At 40.4% G+C, this 18,146-nt stretch overlaps 1 protein-coding gene across 1 annotated transcript; it reads right to left on the reverse strand.

The window, feature by feature from the left end:
• Positions 1 to 801: 801 nt before the first annotated feature.
• On the reverse strand, positions 802 to 13,202 carry ednraa (endothelin receptor type Aa). The gene is made up of 8 exons (XM_040023866.1): positions 12,902 to 13,202; positions 11,483 to 11,995; positions 9,873 to 10,000; positions 7,926 to 8,124; positions 5,080 to 5,232; positions 4,811 to 4,944; positions 4,523 to 4,631; positions 802 to 4,170 (listed from the first exon to the last, which is right to left on the reverse strand). Exons 2-8 carry the CDS (start codon positions 11,948 to 11,950, stop codon positions 4,033 to 4,035), a joined length of 1,329 nt encoding a protein of 442 aa, XP_039879800.1. The 5' UTR covers positions 11,951 to 11,995; positions 12,902 to 13,202; the 3' UTR covers positions 802 to 4,032.
• Positions 13,203 to 18,146: the final 4,944 nt, after the last annotated feature.

Genomic DNA, 18,146 nt, shown 5'->3' on the forward strand with positions numbered 1-18,146 from the left:
CTGGATCTTTCAGATCCTCTATTTGTTTTCAGGCTTTATTTAATTCACTGCTGGCAGAAGACAAGATTCCCACCAAATTCTCTCCTGGCTTATTCTTTATTTATTTATTTATTTTTGTCTCCACTTCATTGAACTGTAACATATGACATTTTAGTGACTGCAGTTTTGAGGAATTTCTTCCGAGTTACGGGAAACCAGTTGTGATATAATGCAAGGAATATGAAACTATGTCATAAAGTTCATGACCAGGCTGAGATTTATCGCCAATAGCTGAAACATAAACCAGACCAATGTCTGATAAACCGTGACTGCTACAATGGCCTGTTGGTCTTGGATGATTTTGACTTTGTATATAGAGCTACACAGTTCTGGTAACTGTCTGCTGTTGAGTGTGATGGAGTGTAATCTTGGGTTATTGACACATTTGCTCACAGCCAAATTGTCAAAAAAAATACAGATTTAGGGAAGCAGTGCTTAGATGCATTTAGACAATTAAAGCCATGCTAAAGACAGACTAAAACGAGGACTGCACAACTATGCAAACTATGCCGCTAATGGTCAAACTTTTCAGTCCTCTGCCCTACCCTCTGAGAGAGTGAATTATAAGTATCACATTCCCACCATCCAAGCCGTTCCACATCCTCTCTCCTGACATTCGCAACCCTTAGGGCTTGAGTGCCAAGCAGGTCAGTGTGTTTCAAATCACTCCCAGACGCCTCTTTCTCACAGTTGCAGATGAGAAACAGGAGGGGAGGGGGGACCTTGACTTCTTAGAGCAACACAATGGCTGAGTAAACGTCCTTGTTTCCTACGATGGAAATTGATTTATTGGTATAAGCAGCAGCATTAACATGAGGTTAACACGTTAAATCAGTGACAACAAACATATACGAAATCCATTTTTCTACAGATTATTATGAATAGCTTTTGAGTAGTGGTAAAATAACACCGTACAGATATAAACTGATCTATACATAAGTGTGCAAAACACTCCAACTAAAGACGTGCTAGTATTTGCAGACACAGCACACACTCACACACACGATAGTGCACATTCAAAGTCACACAGGTTTACGGGTATCTCTCATAGATGTAGAACATCAGAAAGGTGCTATTCTGTCCTGTCTCCTTCACTTCAAATTCAATTTAATAAAACTTTATTGATCCTGAAGGTTGACCCCGAATGAAATTGGGTCCTTAGCATATCGCTGCCATCTTACTGGTGGCTCCATGACAGAAAAAAAATATTATGTTGATATTCACATAATGGGGAGCCTACCAGCTGCAACACTTGTTTGTGACTTCTGTTGCATTGCATACTAACCCGTGAGTAAGACGGCAGAGAGTTTACATCTTATTGCTCAGTCTTTGGGTCCTTCTAGATCAATGGTGTTCACACATCAAATAGAATAAGGCATTATAGTTGTTTTGTGGTGGGACACGGGTTCCACATACAGTACTTGATCATCATTTTGGGAAATGCTCCTCTTCACTCTTCTGGCATGGTTGAGTTGAAAAGAGATACAGTACAAAGCTTAAGCCATCAGTTTGTAAATGTAACGGATGTAAACACAGGAAGAAACTAGCAGCGATTCGGATTTCTGGGAATATGAATGGAATTTTGCAAACTAATCTCAGCTTTGGCACCAGTGATCGGCAGTGGGATCAGTGAGGTGATCAGCAGTGGGGGCTAGGATTTCTGTTTCTTGACACATGATTGGAAAATATACAAAAAGGCTTACACATGCAACAAGAGCTTTGGTTGTCCACTAGAGGCCCATTGTGAGTAAGCCCATAAAGCAATGGGCTCGTAGCCTCTAAGCTCTAGGTTAGGTTAGTTCATCTAGGAAATAACTGCACACAGTTGAGAAACAGTCCTGATTTGAACAAGAATGTTCTTTACATAATTAGCTATTACATACAGGCTAACATGGCTAAACTTGATACATGATTCAGTTTATTTTTCAGTCGTTAGCTTCAGTAAAAATGCTTTTGAAAACATCTGAAGCCAGTGTAGCCACACCTCTTATTTTCTTTCGATACCACTTATAAAAGTAAAACAGACACTATGATTTAACAAGAAGTCAAAATATGTTTTGGAGATATAGAGGTATTATTAGCTAGCTTAATGTTCTTTTCTGTGACCCCTTTGAGTTAGTCTTGTTCTACCAGTGAAGCATGTAAGTATACATGGATGTGTTATATAAATGGCAAAATGTGTTAAAATGGAGGTGGACCTTTGGTTTTGGACCAAGTCAGGCCCCCTGTTTTCCCTTGTTTCCTGTCTTTACGCTAAACTGAGCTAACTGTGTGCTGGCTGTAGCTTCACAGTAACGGGAAAAAACAAGTACAGTGGCCCCTCGTTTATCGCGGGAGTTACGTTCTAAAAATAACCCGCAATAAGTTAAAACCGCAAAGTAGCTAACTTTATTTTTTACAATTATTATAGATGTTTTAAGGCTGTAAAACCCCTCACTACACACTTTATACACTTTTCTCAGACAGGCATGAACATTTTTACACTTTTTTCTGTTGTTTAAACACTCTCAAATTTCAAACCTTGTAGAAAAATAAGTGCAGTATTATAGAATGAAACCAAAGGCATCCGCAGCACACTGCTAGCGATAGAAGATTTATGTAAATTTGACAAGCTGAACGCATTCTGTACCGTGCAGGAGACACAGCACGAGATCGATTGACAATAGTCTACAGGACGCAGAACACAATGTGCTGTAAAAAAAAACAACCAACCAACCAACCAACCAACCAAACAAACAAACAAAAAGCACGCAAATTTGCCCAGACAAAAATCCGTGAAACAGCAAAAGGTGAACCGCGTTATAGCGAGCGACCACTGTAAACACATTTCCCAAAATGCGAACCCAACTCTAAATGTGGAGTGTCTATCATCTCACAAAACATTCTTTACCTATGTCATTATAAAGGTAAGATAGGCTGAGTAAAAATATTGTTACTGCAGTCTAACACTTTATAAAATTGGTCATTACATGAGTATATATTTGCATTGGGTTATAAAGCAGAGATGTCAAGAAAACTGTTGTATTTGTATGTTGAAATTCACAGTGTTGTAGGAATCTGTTTTTTTCAATGGTCACACTTGTGGTTACTCTTTAATCTACCGCATGTTAGTCATTTGTATGACGTGTGTTAAAATACATTGTTGCACATTAACTGTTTGCTCTAAAACCTGCAACCCTATGTTTCCTGATGTGTCAGCTGCTTTAACAGAGGACCTGACTTTTTGTGAAGTCTACTGTGCAGTATTCTCACTAGAAACTAGAAAAAAAAAATTGTGTTTTTGTCAGTGATTTTGTTCAGATACATCCAGAGTGCACCCCTTTCTTGATAACTCAAAAAAAGCAGTGGGACTTAAACATCAGGCGAATAAACTTTAAAGTCATCCTCTAGTTTATACCACGTAGTAGCTCAGGGAATAATAAGTATGAGCCAAATATACTGTACAACAACTGTCACTAGCATGCTTTCCTGTTTTTCATTATCAGTAAGTAGCAAACTCCAGGGGACTCATCACTCGTCATCCCCTCTGACGGAGAACAGTCAGCTTTTTCCTTCCTGCAGCATCCTTCCCAGTGGTGCTGCCCTTTACAGGAATAGCACACTTGGCTCCTGATAGAGAGCAATTTATAGTGAGGCTCAGCTGCTTCCCTTTAAAAGTTCTCCTCCTCCTGCTTTCCTCCTCCTTCTTCTTACAAGCTAGAGTCACTGTCCGTGGGTGTGGGAACAGAAGGAGTTTGTTGGAGGAAGTTTAGTCTGCTGAGAGACTCAGGAAACACCAGCGTATTGAAGTTCCCCAATCCATTTTCATCCCTTTTATTCCAGTTCCTAATGCATGCCTGCCATATTCATGTTTTGCTTCTGCAGTCCTCACATAGATTATTGTCTGAATGTGTACATTTTTTTGATTTATGTATTATAATATGAGTATTGGTCACATTTTAAGTGCTTGATGGGGATACAGAAAAACTTCAAAGACACTCCTCAGCTGGGAACTCAGTTGCTGTACTTTCTGGTACCGCGGTCAGTGTGGAAGTTGTTGGGCTCTGGACTTTTACACTGAATACTGGTGCCATTCATGGGTCCGGTGCTGTTCAGCTGATTGTCGGAGTAACACCAGCAGCACAAACACGACTTGGAGAACATGTGAAGAGAGGAAAGGGAACATTTAAACATGGCAGCGTTTGCAGACAGGATTTTTCACTCGTGTAGATCACATTTCTTGTTTGCTCCTGCAACTCTTTTCACATGCAAGCTTGAAACATGGTTAATCTCAGTCTCTGTCCCTTCGTGACCTCGGCCAGTAAAATTAGTACATAAATCATCAGGCTGCTTTTACATTTTGGTTACCAAAAGTCATCACAAGCTAAGCGTTGTTTGCTTTCCCAGCCTGACCAAAAACATTAGAAGAAGTGTGGGTGTGTGGAATTAAAAAAGAGTGATTTTGCATGCATGCCACATGTGTATATATCCATGCCTACTATACCTTGAAGCAATTTTTGAACTTCTTGCTGACAAAGTAGAGGATAATGGGATTTATGCAGGAGTTGATTGTTGCAAGGTTGATGCCAAAGTAGTCCAGGATCAACAGGAAACTGAAAACAGAGAACAGGAGAAATATTGAAGGAATAATTTTCAAACCTTTTTGGAAGCCCAGCTTCCAAAGAAGCTAGTGACACCCTGAGTTAAATTGGCCCGTGCGCTCCCATACTCTTCTTCCCAGTAGATTTTTGAAGACCTTGTTTGTCAGAAGTCTATTCTTCTAGAAACTCACTTGAGCAGCTCACATCGCATTTTCTCTGTCTGGTTGTAAATCATCTTCTTAAGAATCCTGCTGAGGTGCAGTGGGAACCAGCAGAGGGCAAAGATGAGGACGAGGGAAAAGACAGCTTTGGCCACCTCTCTCCTCTGCAGAGGGAAACAACAGATTACTGTGTAGTCTGAAGATGATGTTTAGGTAATGAAATGTCAAATGTTAAAGCAATGGAATAAACACTGGGACTATATTTAGAGAGAAAAGGTGATTTAGAAATGTTGTTGAACCTGTTTGAGGTGCTCACTGAGAGCGATCCGGAGGCTGCCATTCCTGCGGTTGAGCATCTCGCAGGTCATGAGAGTGTAGAAGATAGCTGTGCAAATCAGTGGTACGCAAAAGTAGAAGCCAAACAGCCACCAGTCCTTTGCATCTCTGTAGAACTAGAGAGCGACAAACACAGTGACGCGGTTAGTTATGAAAAACTGCAATAAATTCATGTTTTACTGTGATCTGGGAGTTTGAGACTAGGGAGTTGAAGGTTTATGACCTACTGGGACTCAAGACCGCTGAGCTCCACACATTTCCCATACATACATATTTATTAATGCCCCTTAAGCTTATCCTTGCACATACAATAATGTGAAAAAATACTTTTTCACATGATTACATACAGTCCTGTGAAAACACCCCCACGATTCAATAGCCTGTTGAACTACTGTTAGCAGCAATAACTTGAGGTAATGATTTTCTGGAAGACTATCAGTCTCCCACATCGTTGGAGGAATTTTGGCTCACTCTTCTTTACAATGTTGCTTCAGTTCATTGAGGTCTGTGCGAATTTGTTGATGCACAGTTCTCTTAAAATCCCACCGCAGCATTTATTTTTTTATTGCTTTTTCTGCTATGTTTGGGATCATTGTCCTGTTGTATGACTGAATTTTCCGACAGATGGCTTGACATTTGACTCTAGAATACTTTGGCATACAGAGGAGTTCAGTGCTGACCTCAATGACTGCCAGGTGCCCAGATCCTGTGGTTTCAAAAAAAGCCCAAGTCCTCACCACTCCACCATTGTGCTGACAATTGGTATGAGGTGTTTGTGCTGATATCACGTGTTTGGTTTTTGTCAAACATGGCATTGTCAAACATGGTCAAACTTTCCACTTTGGTCTCGTTTGATCAAAGGACATTGTTCCAGATGTCCTGTGGTTTGTTCAGATGCAACTTTGCAAACCTAAACTGTGCTGCAGTGTTCTTTTTAGAGAGAAGAGACTTTCTCCTTTCTCCACTTCCTTTCTCTTTCCAAACAAGTCATCTTTGTCCAGTCTTTTCTCAATCGTACTGTCGTGAACTTTAACATTTAACATGCTAACGGAGGCCTGTAGCTCCTGGGGTTTTGGCAGCCTCTCTGAGCCTTGCATGATCTGACCTTTGGGTGAATTTGCTGGCATGACCACTCCTGGGAACACTGGAAACTGTCTTAAACGTTTTCCACTTCTAAATAATCTTTCTCTCTGAATGAAGGACTTGAGATTCTTTGAGAAATAGCCTTCCCAGAGTAATGAGCAGCAACAATTTGCCTCTCTGACACTGTGTGTACTCCTTGGCATGGCGTTAAAACACACCTGAATGCTCCAGACCAGCAAACTGCTGAAATTTCTGCTTTTATAGAGGTGCTCACATTTGCTGATGATCAGTTAATCAAGTCTCCTCTTAATTCCTATGGAAGACTTTTTTTTAACCCTTTAAAACCAAGTGTATCAGATTTGATACATGTGTTTTTGTGAGTTTTTGAGACTTCTACATCATCAGCGTGACTTTTTTTTTTACCCTCAAAAAATCATATAAATTGCATGACAAATTTTGACTAAATTGCAAAAATATTGTACATAAGCACAATGTAGCAAATGTGATACAAATTAAACCTCATATATGCAGATTCAAATTTTTGTCTAAAGGTTTGACAAACACTCCATTATCAAAAAATGAAAGATTTCTGGTGGTTATTTCATGGTTCAGGTTTTAAGGGGTTTAGGACTTTATGCAGTTTCTGCACTATAATCTATAGTTCCATTTCATCAGCTATTCACGTGGCCCTAACATTAATAAAAATCCTAAATAAGATGTCATATGTGGTGTTGGGCTATGGAAGTAAACTGAAAATCATTAAACTGGACTTCATGCTATAGTAGAATCTATGCTTTTGTAACCGAAGCAGTTCTCCTCACACCACTACCAGCCTCCCCCTGTACTCCAGTGTTAATGAAGTCCATGTGAATGCTGCTCTGTACACAGACTGTGTAGCAAGTCTGAAATCAAGCCGTTCTAATTACACTGTGTATAATAAGAGCCTCTGGTTTTCTGTGGTTCTAAAAAATATGCTAAATATGCACTGTTTCAAAACCCTACAAACCAGACCAAACCTTATTACACCAAGTTTTTCTGGACTCTTCGTAGAACCACTTCAGGTTTTGGTATCTTGTGCTTTATGGACAAAATAGAATTTGGTGTCTTTCAAAAATATCCTATTTCATTGCTATTAAACAATGGCACAGACTTTAGCACTGTATTGATATCTGGGAGAGATTACCTCAAGGGTATGCACATGTGGCCTGAGCCTGAGGCCCCAGGTCTGTGTAATTGCACTTGGCCTGCAATCAATTACGTGGTCCAAAATTGTGAAACAGGGCATAATCACTAAGAAAGACTAAGCCGGCCAGGTCTATTCCTTTAATATTCACTGGAGCGGATTCATGGCTGTATTCTAGTTTTCTTAAGGTCTAAACATGCTTTACTGGGGCACCGATGCTTTAAAAACATGCGCCCATATATAATGAAAATAGCACACCAGTGCACCAGCTGTACATTAGAACCACTTACCGACTCCAAACGAACAATACGATGCTTTTAAGATGATGGCAGTGATCATGATGGAACTATTATGCTGATCTTACACTCTGAGTAGTTCTCCCACGTGTGCGTGTCCCATGTCAGCAGTCATGTCAGCAGATCATTTTGTCTCTACATTACAGAATTCAACAATTCTTTTGCACATCCTGGCTTTAGCGCAGTCTAAAAAGTTGGGCACAAAATGCAATTTCTTTAAAGGGATGGCAAAGTGGTAACAGCGCACCTCCATGAAGGCACTCCGGGGTCTAAGCATGCAAGTGCGCATGGTTTTGTTGGCATAGTCGAAGGTGATTATGTCGAAACCGACGGCCTCCGGCACTGCCAGGATGAGTGAAAGCACCCAGATGGACACGATCTCAATGACGGTGATCAGAGGGATGCCCACGCCCTGCACTCTGCTCCACGATGCCACAGCCCGGTATCTGTGACACAGCGGGACACAAAGTTATCACCTGGCATATGGCTATTTATGCCATAACTGTTACACACAATGAGCTGCTTAGATTAAAGCACCGGCTGATTTTAAGTTACTGCAGTAATGACTGTAATTACTGCAGTTATCCTTACAGCACCCTAGAATACAAATAATGTAAGACGAATATAAAGTGTCAGTTTAATGTTTAAAACAGGTCAGCAAGAGTTCAGCTGTGCGATAGAAATGTAATATTAAAGTAAAGTCATCACTTTCTTCATCTCTCCTGATTGACAAAGCTAACAAGAGCTTCCTTATGCATGGCAGCACACCAAGCACAACAAACTGCTCAGTCAGCAAACACTATCAAAATGTTAAGAATTCATGAGCAGAGATGATCAATTGTTTATTTTAAATATCTAATATTTATATTTTTGTGAAGCCTCCAAACAGACTGGCCCATGTTGGCAGAGGGGTCTGTGTGTTGGCTTGTGTTTCCCGTGCACTGAATACTTGTTTGCTTGTTTGTTTCATTAATGGAAACCACTTGTCGAAATGTTTTAGTAAAATCGGGCATCAAGATTTTATAGCAAAAACAATATATTTTTCATGACACATTTGAATATCTCTGTTGAACAACATGGTGGCATTTATATTTTACTAAGTGGTAATGTATCCACCTTTTCCTCTTCCTCCAACATTGAAAAGATACAAAAGGGACTCGAGCACTTTCATAATACACACACACACGAACACACACACACACACACACAGATGAAGATATGCTACACATTTCCTGGAAACAAATGGAGAGCATCTGCACTTGAACTACAACCGTACAGCGCTGCAGCCTGGCTTTTCTCATAACAGAGGTCATTAATATTGTCTTCTTATAGCTGAGCCCCGGTGCTCCAGGTGAGCCTCTTAGCTATAAAGTTGAGCATAGTAGATCATAGGAGATGACCGTGAGCTTCAGTACTTCATGATCATCAATTATTCATTAAGGAAATTCTATTAAGGTGCTATTAAAAAAAGAACCTGTCAATATGCTTGCAATCAACATACTGCAGACTAATGTTAACATCAGAAGTGTGCAGCTTATATATAATATACAACTCCATAAAAGAAGTAAAGAGTCTCTTTTTTGAGGGGGTTGCAGTGAAGCAATAGAAAAGAAAGTAAAGGGATGACTCTTGAGTGATTATGCACAATCAGTACTGACGTAGTGTAGCAAGTTTCCTGGAACAGATGATCTTAGCATTCCTGCCATTACCCTGAAATCCAATCGAAATGTTCATACATTTTGCTGAAATTAATTCCAGCATCTCCTGTTTATGTTAGAAAAAAATATTTGCGAGCAACTAATCTAAAGCAATGTTCTCTTGTGCCGAGCACAATATGGATTAATTGGCACGGCTGGTCGGCCAAATCGAATTTGTTTAATTTTCTTTCCAGTTGTTTGGCTGCTGTTTTCAGCTTCTGCTTTTTCCATCTAAGAAAAGCATACGGGGATGATCGTGCATGTTTATGCGCAGAGACCTGGCTGGGTGAAAGAATGTAAGCTCTGTGGGAAGCTGCTGCTTTTAATAATGGGGAAAAAGCAAAAACTGGTTCACTAGTTAATAAAACTGAAGTTCACACTTAAGCAAATACACGTACAGATGTCAGATGTACAGCGCGAGCTTTTTAAATGCCAGATCCTCATATAACAGCTCTCTACTATGTGACTGAGCAGTGTGGCAATGTGACAGCACTGACCTGTCGACGCTGAGGGCGCACAGGTTGAGCACTGTGATGCCCACAGATGCTTTCTGCAGGAAGGGAACAAACTTACAAAGGCACAGGCCCACAATGCTGTCATCGAATGGGAAGCGTGATGCCAGGAGCTGGAAAATATAGAAAAAAAGGAAAGGATTTAAATCCGATTTAATACGTATCCTTTACGCACATCAGCAAAACTCACACTTCCCTGATGTATCATTAAAAAGTAAATAATTTTCTTTGTCTTCACGTGCGTTTTACAAGCCTGCTGTTACCGTCGTTTTCCCGACTCAAATGGGTCCTTTTGCATATATAAGACCTTCCTAGTGGATTTTACTTTGAAGTCATCTTAACATCACTGTCAGTCTGCAGGGACCACTTCCAATATTGGAGAAATCTCAATATTGGCTTTCTACTTTTATCACTAGTGTCTAACAGTTGTTTTCTGCTACTTCTTCCTTTGGTAAAATTAGTCAGGGTCACGCAAGCGCTTGGACACTGAAGCGTTTTTCAGCAGCACAAAAGTTTTACAAAGCAAAACAAAAGACAGTGTTTCTGGAAACAATGTCTTTGCCCCGAGGAAGACAACAGGAGGTTTCAACATTGTAGATGTGGCTCTTTCTTTGTTTATGCATAAACTGCTCCCCCATGCAGAAGGATTGTTGTTTCCTCTTTGCACATGTGTTGCTCAGCCTACAAAGTCACTCTGCCCTCAAAGTCCCAAGATAATTTTAACCAGGTGCTTTTTTTTTTCTTGGTTAAACCACATCCTATAATGAGCTCAAAGGATCAGGTTGACTGATCGCTTCATTTTGCCATCATTCTTTATTATTGCAAAAAACCATGACAGTGTTTACTGAAAGAAATCAAACGAAGGCAGGGGGCCTGTAATGATTTAACATAGTCATTCACATTCTGAAGAGGTCCCAGCGTAAACAAAAGAGTCGAGTCAAACCAAACTAAAATGAGCTGCAGTTGTGCTCTCGTGACAGTGTCTTTTAAAGATGCTGATAATCATTAAAAGACTGTTTAACATGTTTAACAGTTGCTTATTTGGGTAAAACTAATAATAATAATTATAATGCTCATAAGGACAAGAATAAAACCAGTCGATTTCAAACATGACCGACCGATAAGCTCTCATGCTCCTATTTCACCTCACTTTTATTTGGATTATATAGTACAATAAGTACGAAAGTTATTTATCACTTGTGGAGCAGTGAGATTTGAGAACAAAACAAAAAAAAAACCCAAATTCCAGATAAGGGTTCATGACTAATGTCTCAGGTCAGCGCAAGGCCAGTGATGTGTGTGACTACAGCCTGATTCTTATGTTTAGTTATGTCAGCCATACCACTGCTTGTCTCATCGCCACACGAACACGATAACAACCTGACTGATTAGGCTTTGCCATCTATTTGTACACTCACTCAGGCCCTTTCCCACTCACCCCCCTCTCTCCTCTTCTCCAGTCTGCCTGTAATATTCCACTTTATCTGTGCATATCGCCTCCGCTGTCCCTGCATTTCATCATATTCACAGCGAGACGTGTCACTCAGCAGCCTTGACATGAAAATAAGTTTAGAGTAAGCAAAAAAAAACTGTACCTTGTACACATTGATGGGTATATCAATGACAATGTAGATAAGGTCGCCCAGGGCCAGGCTGGCAATGAGGGCGTTGGGTCCATTCCTCATGCATTTGTGCTGGTATATAATCCTCAGCAGGGTGGCGTTGCCTACTATCCCGACTACAAAGACTATAATGGAAATGATTGTGTTGATGTACTTAAAATGTGCGTTGATTGAGGTATTTACAGTGCAATTAGGTGGTTTCTTTACTGCAGTTGCGTTGCCAGAGCCAGATACCACCGCTTGTGTCCGCTGGTGGATGCCGGGCCCCGTGCTTGGACTGACAGTGCTGTAGAGACCGGACTGGAGGGTGGAGTGGACGAGAAAGCTGGAGAGAGGGTCCTGGTCCGCTTCAGCTCTGTTTATCTGGCAGATTCCTCTGGCTGCCATACAGGCCATTAGCAAAAACATATGTCCAGCTGGAGAGCCCATTATGGGACGCATTGAGCGCTTTGATATCACTGACAGAAAGATGGTCCCAATGTATCACTGGTAAGAAGAGAAAACAAACAAAAGCAAGAAAGACGTGGTTATTTTTCAGAAATCTCACAGTAAATCTGAAAAGACGGGAGTGTAATGTTAGAAGTCAGAGATGACGAGAATGTTTGATGGCCTTAATGTCCCTTTCAAAAGCTATGAGGAAGTTCAGCAACATCTTTATGACTTCTAAAAGGTTTTGCCAAGGGGGCACAGATGGATGATGCCAGGAGTAGTTACAGTGAGGATGAGGCATCAACAGAACACGTCGGGGATCTGTTTTGCTCTCAGTCAGTCCTGGATGAAGCAGCACTTGGTTGTATCGATAATGTTGCAGCTGGACGTTGGGGTTTTATGTCAGCTTGTGCTGTTTTGACAACAAGCCCTTCATGTGAGTTTGATTTCCTATGTTCTTTATTCTCCATCTGTTTCTAATTTCAAAAAGTTTAGACTTGTGGTACTGAGCTTTTTATAGACACGCTGGATTGACTTCTAGTTAGCTGAGTAATGCAAGAGCCCAGGTTAAAATAAAAACCAGATGAAGACCCAAACCCGCAGAACTAAGAGGTAGTAGTAGTAGTTTATAACTTGAATCCCTCTTCTTATTAAAAGGAAAAAAACAACCCTACAACAACAACAACAACAAACTTTCTGGACAAAATCAGAGTAAGAGAGAAAGTTTTAAACTATCACATCCACAGTGAAGCCCTTTTCATCATGTCACAGTACCGGCAACTCTTATAGCCCAGAGTTCTTCCTGTTCAAAGTCCCAGCTGTCACCAAGTACACAAAGAACTATTTAGCAGCCAGCCCTTCAAGTAGCATCACAGTTTAGCATCAGCATGACACTGCTGGGATCTGTGACAGCACGCAAACTGATCTATCCATAAATAATAAATACATTTGGTTTTCACCTACCGCTTCTAAAATGTCTGCCTGGCCCCCTTGGAAAGCGTCAGGCAAACTTTCAGCTGAAGCCCCCAGACATCTGTATCACATCACATGAGTAATTAACGCACTATCAAAGCCGCAGCGTATCCCACTTGGTTTGAGCAATGCACCCGTCTGCTCTGAGGTGCCTTCGCATTATGGCTCAGAGTTTCCTGTGGAGAGTTTGCAGTACGTCTGAGTGTGTGCGTGCTCAGTCGTGTGAGTCTGAGGTTTTGTGTACCTCTACATGTGTATGTGTGTGGGTGTGTGTGTGTGCGTGTCAGAGCACCAGTGAGACACTTTGACTGGGTGGGATAGTAAATCTCCACCTCCCTTTGGTAACAGACTGGGCCCCCTTTGGAAACATCACCCTCCTCTCTTCTCTCTCCTCTCTCTCAGAGGCACCGCCTGCTGACAGTCATCTCCATGGCGCAGCAGCACCCACACACACACACACACACACACACACACACACACACACACACACACACACACACATGGGCAGGGGCATCTGGGAGCCCAACGCCCCTCCAATCTGCCCCTTTCCTTAAATCCCTCCCACCTCCACTTTCAATCCCCTCTGACTCGCAATATGTCTTGTATACATTACATACAACTGTTTCCTCACACAAAAGGCAGCAGAGATTAGACTGGAAGGAGGAAGGCAAGAGGAAGTCAGTGTCCATGTTGTGATGTTGTGTTTGTTTCATCTAAGAGTGGGAAACGGAGACGGGAAGTGGGAGCTAACCATCAGCCAGCCTTTACATCAACATACTACGAGCTGTGTGGGTGGCCGAGCCACATCACACTTTCTTAACTTTCGATTTATTTAAGGTGTGAAAGATATATAATATCTGTTGAATAAGTGATAAGTTAGGGGAAAAGCATTAAACAAGTGTTCTGCTCCATTACCAGACTTCTAAATGAACAAATATTAAATCAACTGGAAATTTCTTTTGCCTTTTTAAGGGGAAAAACCCCCAAAACAGAGGAAAAATAAACAAAATTCCCAAACTGAGTGCTATCTGAGATAACCAGACGCCTGAGATGGGAGAAGAAGCCATTTCGATGTCAAGCGAGAAGAGTGCTTGTGCATCAGTGTCCATTATGGATTTCAAAATAGTTTATGATGTGAGCTGAGAGCAGGAAGAAGGCTATTGAAGTCACCGCAATCTCTGTTTTGCAATACCAAAAAAGCTGACGCAGCAACTGCACAAAGAGGAAAACACCACTCAGTTGTATGCCATTCCTGATACAGAACCAGCTGCATATAAGCTAAAAATGAAAAACTGTCTTCTCAATAGATTAAATGGCAAAAAGGCGACAAAAAGTTGTGTTTTATGTTGATTCTGAGCATTTGTGGACTTTCCAAAGTTTTCTTTTGCATAGAAATAAGCCAAAAAATGCACTTTACGTCAAAGGTATTTTATTTATTGGGCACTATTGGAAAATTTAAGCTGTATCTACGTTACAGCGACACATATATACGCAACTGTTAAGAAGCAGTAGAGAATAGTTTTGTGTGCAACATGCTGTAGAAATCATACATTTATTGTTGATCATGCACACACTATATGACGAAAGAGAAATCCGGATGAAACGTACACATACATGCACACATGGTATATGCAAGCACTCACTGACTGGCTGTGGCCCCGAGACCTTCGGTGTCAAAGGGCGCTGAGTGAACATCCACTAAGTCTCTTTTGTTTAAATATGTTTTCTCCTGAGAATTTTAATTTCTCGTGTGACTCTCCATGCCATAGGTTTGTACAAAGGCTTCCTTCTACCTCCGGTCATCCAAACTAATTGATGAATGACCTCTTTGCAAACGTGATTAATCACTAATGTGTTATAGTTATGGGTTCACTAAAGGTTTTTTATTATTATGAGAAAGCACGTCACAAAATATTTTCTTGTTTGCATCATGTCACTTTAAAATATTTGTCCTGATAACCTTAACTAATAAAAAATATTCTATTTTCCAAGATGAGGTCAGAATTTTATATTATTGCTACCAAATACAAGTTAATTACAAATTAATACTATGTGTTAAATTCATATATAGTTTAACAATAATATATATAGTTTTTGTGAATAAAACTTTTATGCTTCCTCAGATAAAGTATAATTTCAGCACATATGGTTGATTTTCAGGTACTTTTCCTACAGTCAAATGTGACTTAATTGGGTAATGCCAATATTTACAGCCATCTGAAATTAAAGGGATCGTGTTTTCTTTAATTGTAGTCATGAATATATCATGGCTTCTGAATTAGTTATGGTCAGCAGTGGCGAATATTTAATTTATTGGAACGTGATTTGCTGACGGCATCTGATTTCGTACCCCTATTTTTTCCCCTTCCAAAGTCCCCTGATTGTTGGCAGCTTCTATGACATTTTAACTTTTTTTTTTTTGGAGGGGTGGGGGGGGGGGGGTAGAGTCTTTGTTAGTAAATCCATTAATATATAAATGATGAAACCTTTACCTGCTCCCAGTTGCTTTGGCTTTCATGTTGTTGTTGTGTTGTTGTTTGGATCGTAATCAGGTATTAATGCCATTCTGTCTGAACTCAAAGATGGCAGGCTGCCTGGTAATTCATATGCTTGTTCTCTGATGGCATCTGTCGAAGTGTGCTCTCTGCATATTGGTACATACCCTATGGGAAATTTCAATCCAGCCCCAGACTGAGTGGGATGTAAGCAATTTCTTAACTGGGACACTTGCGTGAAAACAGAAAGAACAGAGAGAGAGAGAGAGAGAGGGAGCGAGAGAGATACTGGGAGAGAGGGACCGAAGCAGTGAGGGAGGGAGAGAATAGGTTTGAGGCCAATCCTACAGTGACAAGCAGCGACAGAGTGAAGAGGGCTCAGTATACTGCCTGGCTTTATTAATTTGGGCCATATGGCTCACGCAAACAAAAAGTTACAGCACAAGAGCAAAAGAAATTTTGACTCTGGATGGAAGAAATTTTCATTGTAGTCTGATTAGTGCCAGCACTTGACTTCATCTGAAATTTATCAATATAATATTAACAGACTATTTTAATTAGAAGGAGGGAAGCTTTGTCAAAGCGGCGATGATGATGACGGCTGATGAAAAGAGCCCGTAGAAAAAATCTGTTCGTGAGAACTCGTCTGTTTTAAAGTTCATGAAACTTTCTACACTGTGGCCTCGAGGCAGTGGCAGTATGTTGTTTTTGTGCAACTTTGGCTATGCTAAATCTGCAGGAAAAACAAATTGTTGGGGTCTGGGAGCTCGTTATCTTTTGGAACTGCACATTTTCCTTAAAACAGTAATCTAAAATATGACAGTAATCCAGATTTTTTTTGTCTCATTAGAGAAATAAGGTTAATAAAACTAAAAGCCAGTTTCTAGAAATATGTGTATTATTTCCGTACTTTGCTCACAGTACATCTTTACCCAGAGATGGCAGAAAGGAAAATAAAAGGAATACTTCAGATTAGCTCAGACAGCTTGCTGTGAAACGTGAGGTGGCAGCATGTTTTGCTCTTAAGGATATTGAAGCTTTGTTGATTCATGTCTCAGAAATACATTACTAGACATTGGCTTGGAAAGCCAAATGCTCTCCCACTCTGGCCTGATACTGCTGTGATTCATGCAGAATGTGGTTTGTCATTGTCTTGCTGAAATAAGCAAGTCTGTCTCTGAAAACAATGTCATTTGGCAGCACAGGTTGCTTAGAAACCTGAAGATATTGGTCAGAGCATTACAGCACGTTTTTCTGCTTCGAGCTTGATTTTATACGTTTTATTGTTTATATGGCAGAGTTATAAGTTATGCGGCAAAAAACTGCTCTAAGTGAAACTAAGTGTCCACAAACACACATTTTTTTTTTTTTTTTACAATTAATCAAATCTGTCTTTTTTTATTCTTATATTTTATATAATGCAGAACACCAAGGTTACAGCCATGCAGTGTTGTTTTTTGGCCTTGTGTTTTTGCATACAGAGATTTCACTTTTTTTCTTATGTATTAGTTTTTGTTCAGGACATCTTTAGGACAGTGTGATTGTGTGCGTGTGTATGGGTGTGTGTGTCTAGACATCAGCAGCTTATCTGCATGGGCGGCTGTAGTAATGGTGGAGTCCTCAGTATTTACATAGTGCGCTGTTATTAGCAGCTAACTGGCGTTGTCCAGGGTGTAACCCACTTTTTACTCTATGTTAGCAGAGACAAACTCCAGCAAACCTGTGACTCTAAGTTAAACATGCGGTTAAGTGGGTTGATTAAGTTGCATTTTTATGTATTTGACAATTGTTCCTTTACAAGTGACACAAAATCCCCTTAGCAAACCAACTTCTTTGGCGAGAGCATCCAGACTAAATCACGACCTCTTATAAATGTACCTCGGATTTACTCTGCAAGCACTTCTTTTCCGAAAGGTGTTTGCTTTCCAAACTTTCTAAAAATCAATCTGGAAACAAGTTGGATATGTCAAGAGTTTAGGCTGGTATTTTGAACAAGACTTTTCATTTGCTATAAATTTTCAAAACTATCATCACGCCATGCAAACCCAGTGCTGATGACTAAACATAGAGCTCTCAGACAACATGGTAACTGATAGCGGAGTCTCTCACAGGGCAGCCTAGACACATTCCTGTTTATAATCTGGCACTTGTTGGACAGAGGCTCAAAGCACAGATAAACTCAGTCTCTGCCCATCTCACTTTGCTTTCCCCTATCCGAAAACCCATGAGTGCATGCTCAAAATTTCTAGGAATAATTATAACTCCATTACACTCTGACCAGTAAACACTTCAGAGAATAAAAATTGACTATTAGATATTTTCTTTTTGGTATTCTTTTAAATTATTGATTTCTTGTGTATGTTCTCTGTAAATCTTCACATTTGCCTAGAGCTGTGGTGCTACTGCGCTGCAAGTCTCACCAAAATGCAGTATAAACAGCCACTGAAGCCGCGATCAACAGTTTGCTGCCTATACTTCAGTTAGGTTACATTTGAAAAACATCTGCGGACAATTTGAACATGGCACGCTACTGGTAAACACAGCTGTAAAGATCAAGTGGCCAAACAGAAGATAACAAACCTCCGTTAAGAAAGACTGATGGGATTTACTTGTTGAATTTCCAGATGTTGCTCCGGTCAGTTACCTGATAATGATCTAATATTAGATGACAATTTCAGCTTCTTTTTAGGAAACTATTCTGGCTCTCAGAAAAATGAAATGGCTGTGTGTTTAGCTACAGG

The sequence above is a fragment of the Simochromis diagramma genome, unplaced genomic scaffold (assembly GCF_900408965.1).
Source record: "Simochromis diagramma unplaced genomic scaffold, fSimDia1.1 OVJJ01000302.1, whole genome shotgun sequence".
Lineage (NCBI taxonomy): Eukaryota > Metazoa > Chordata > Actinopteri > Cichliformes > Cichlidae > Simochromis > Simochromis diagramma.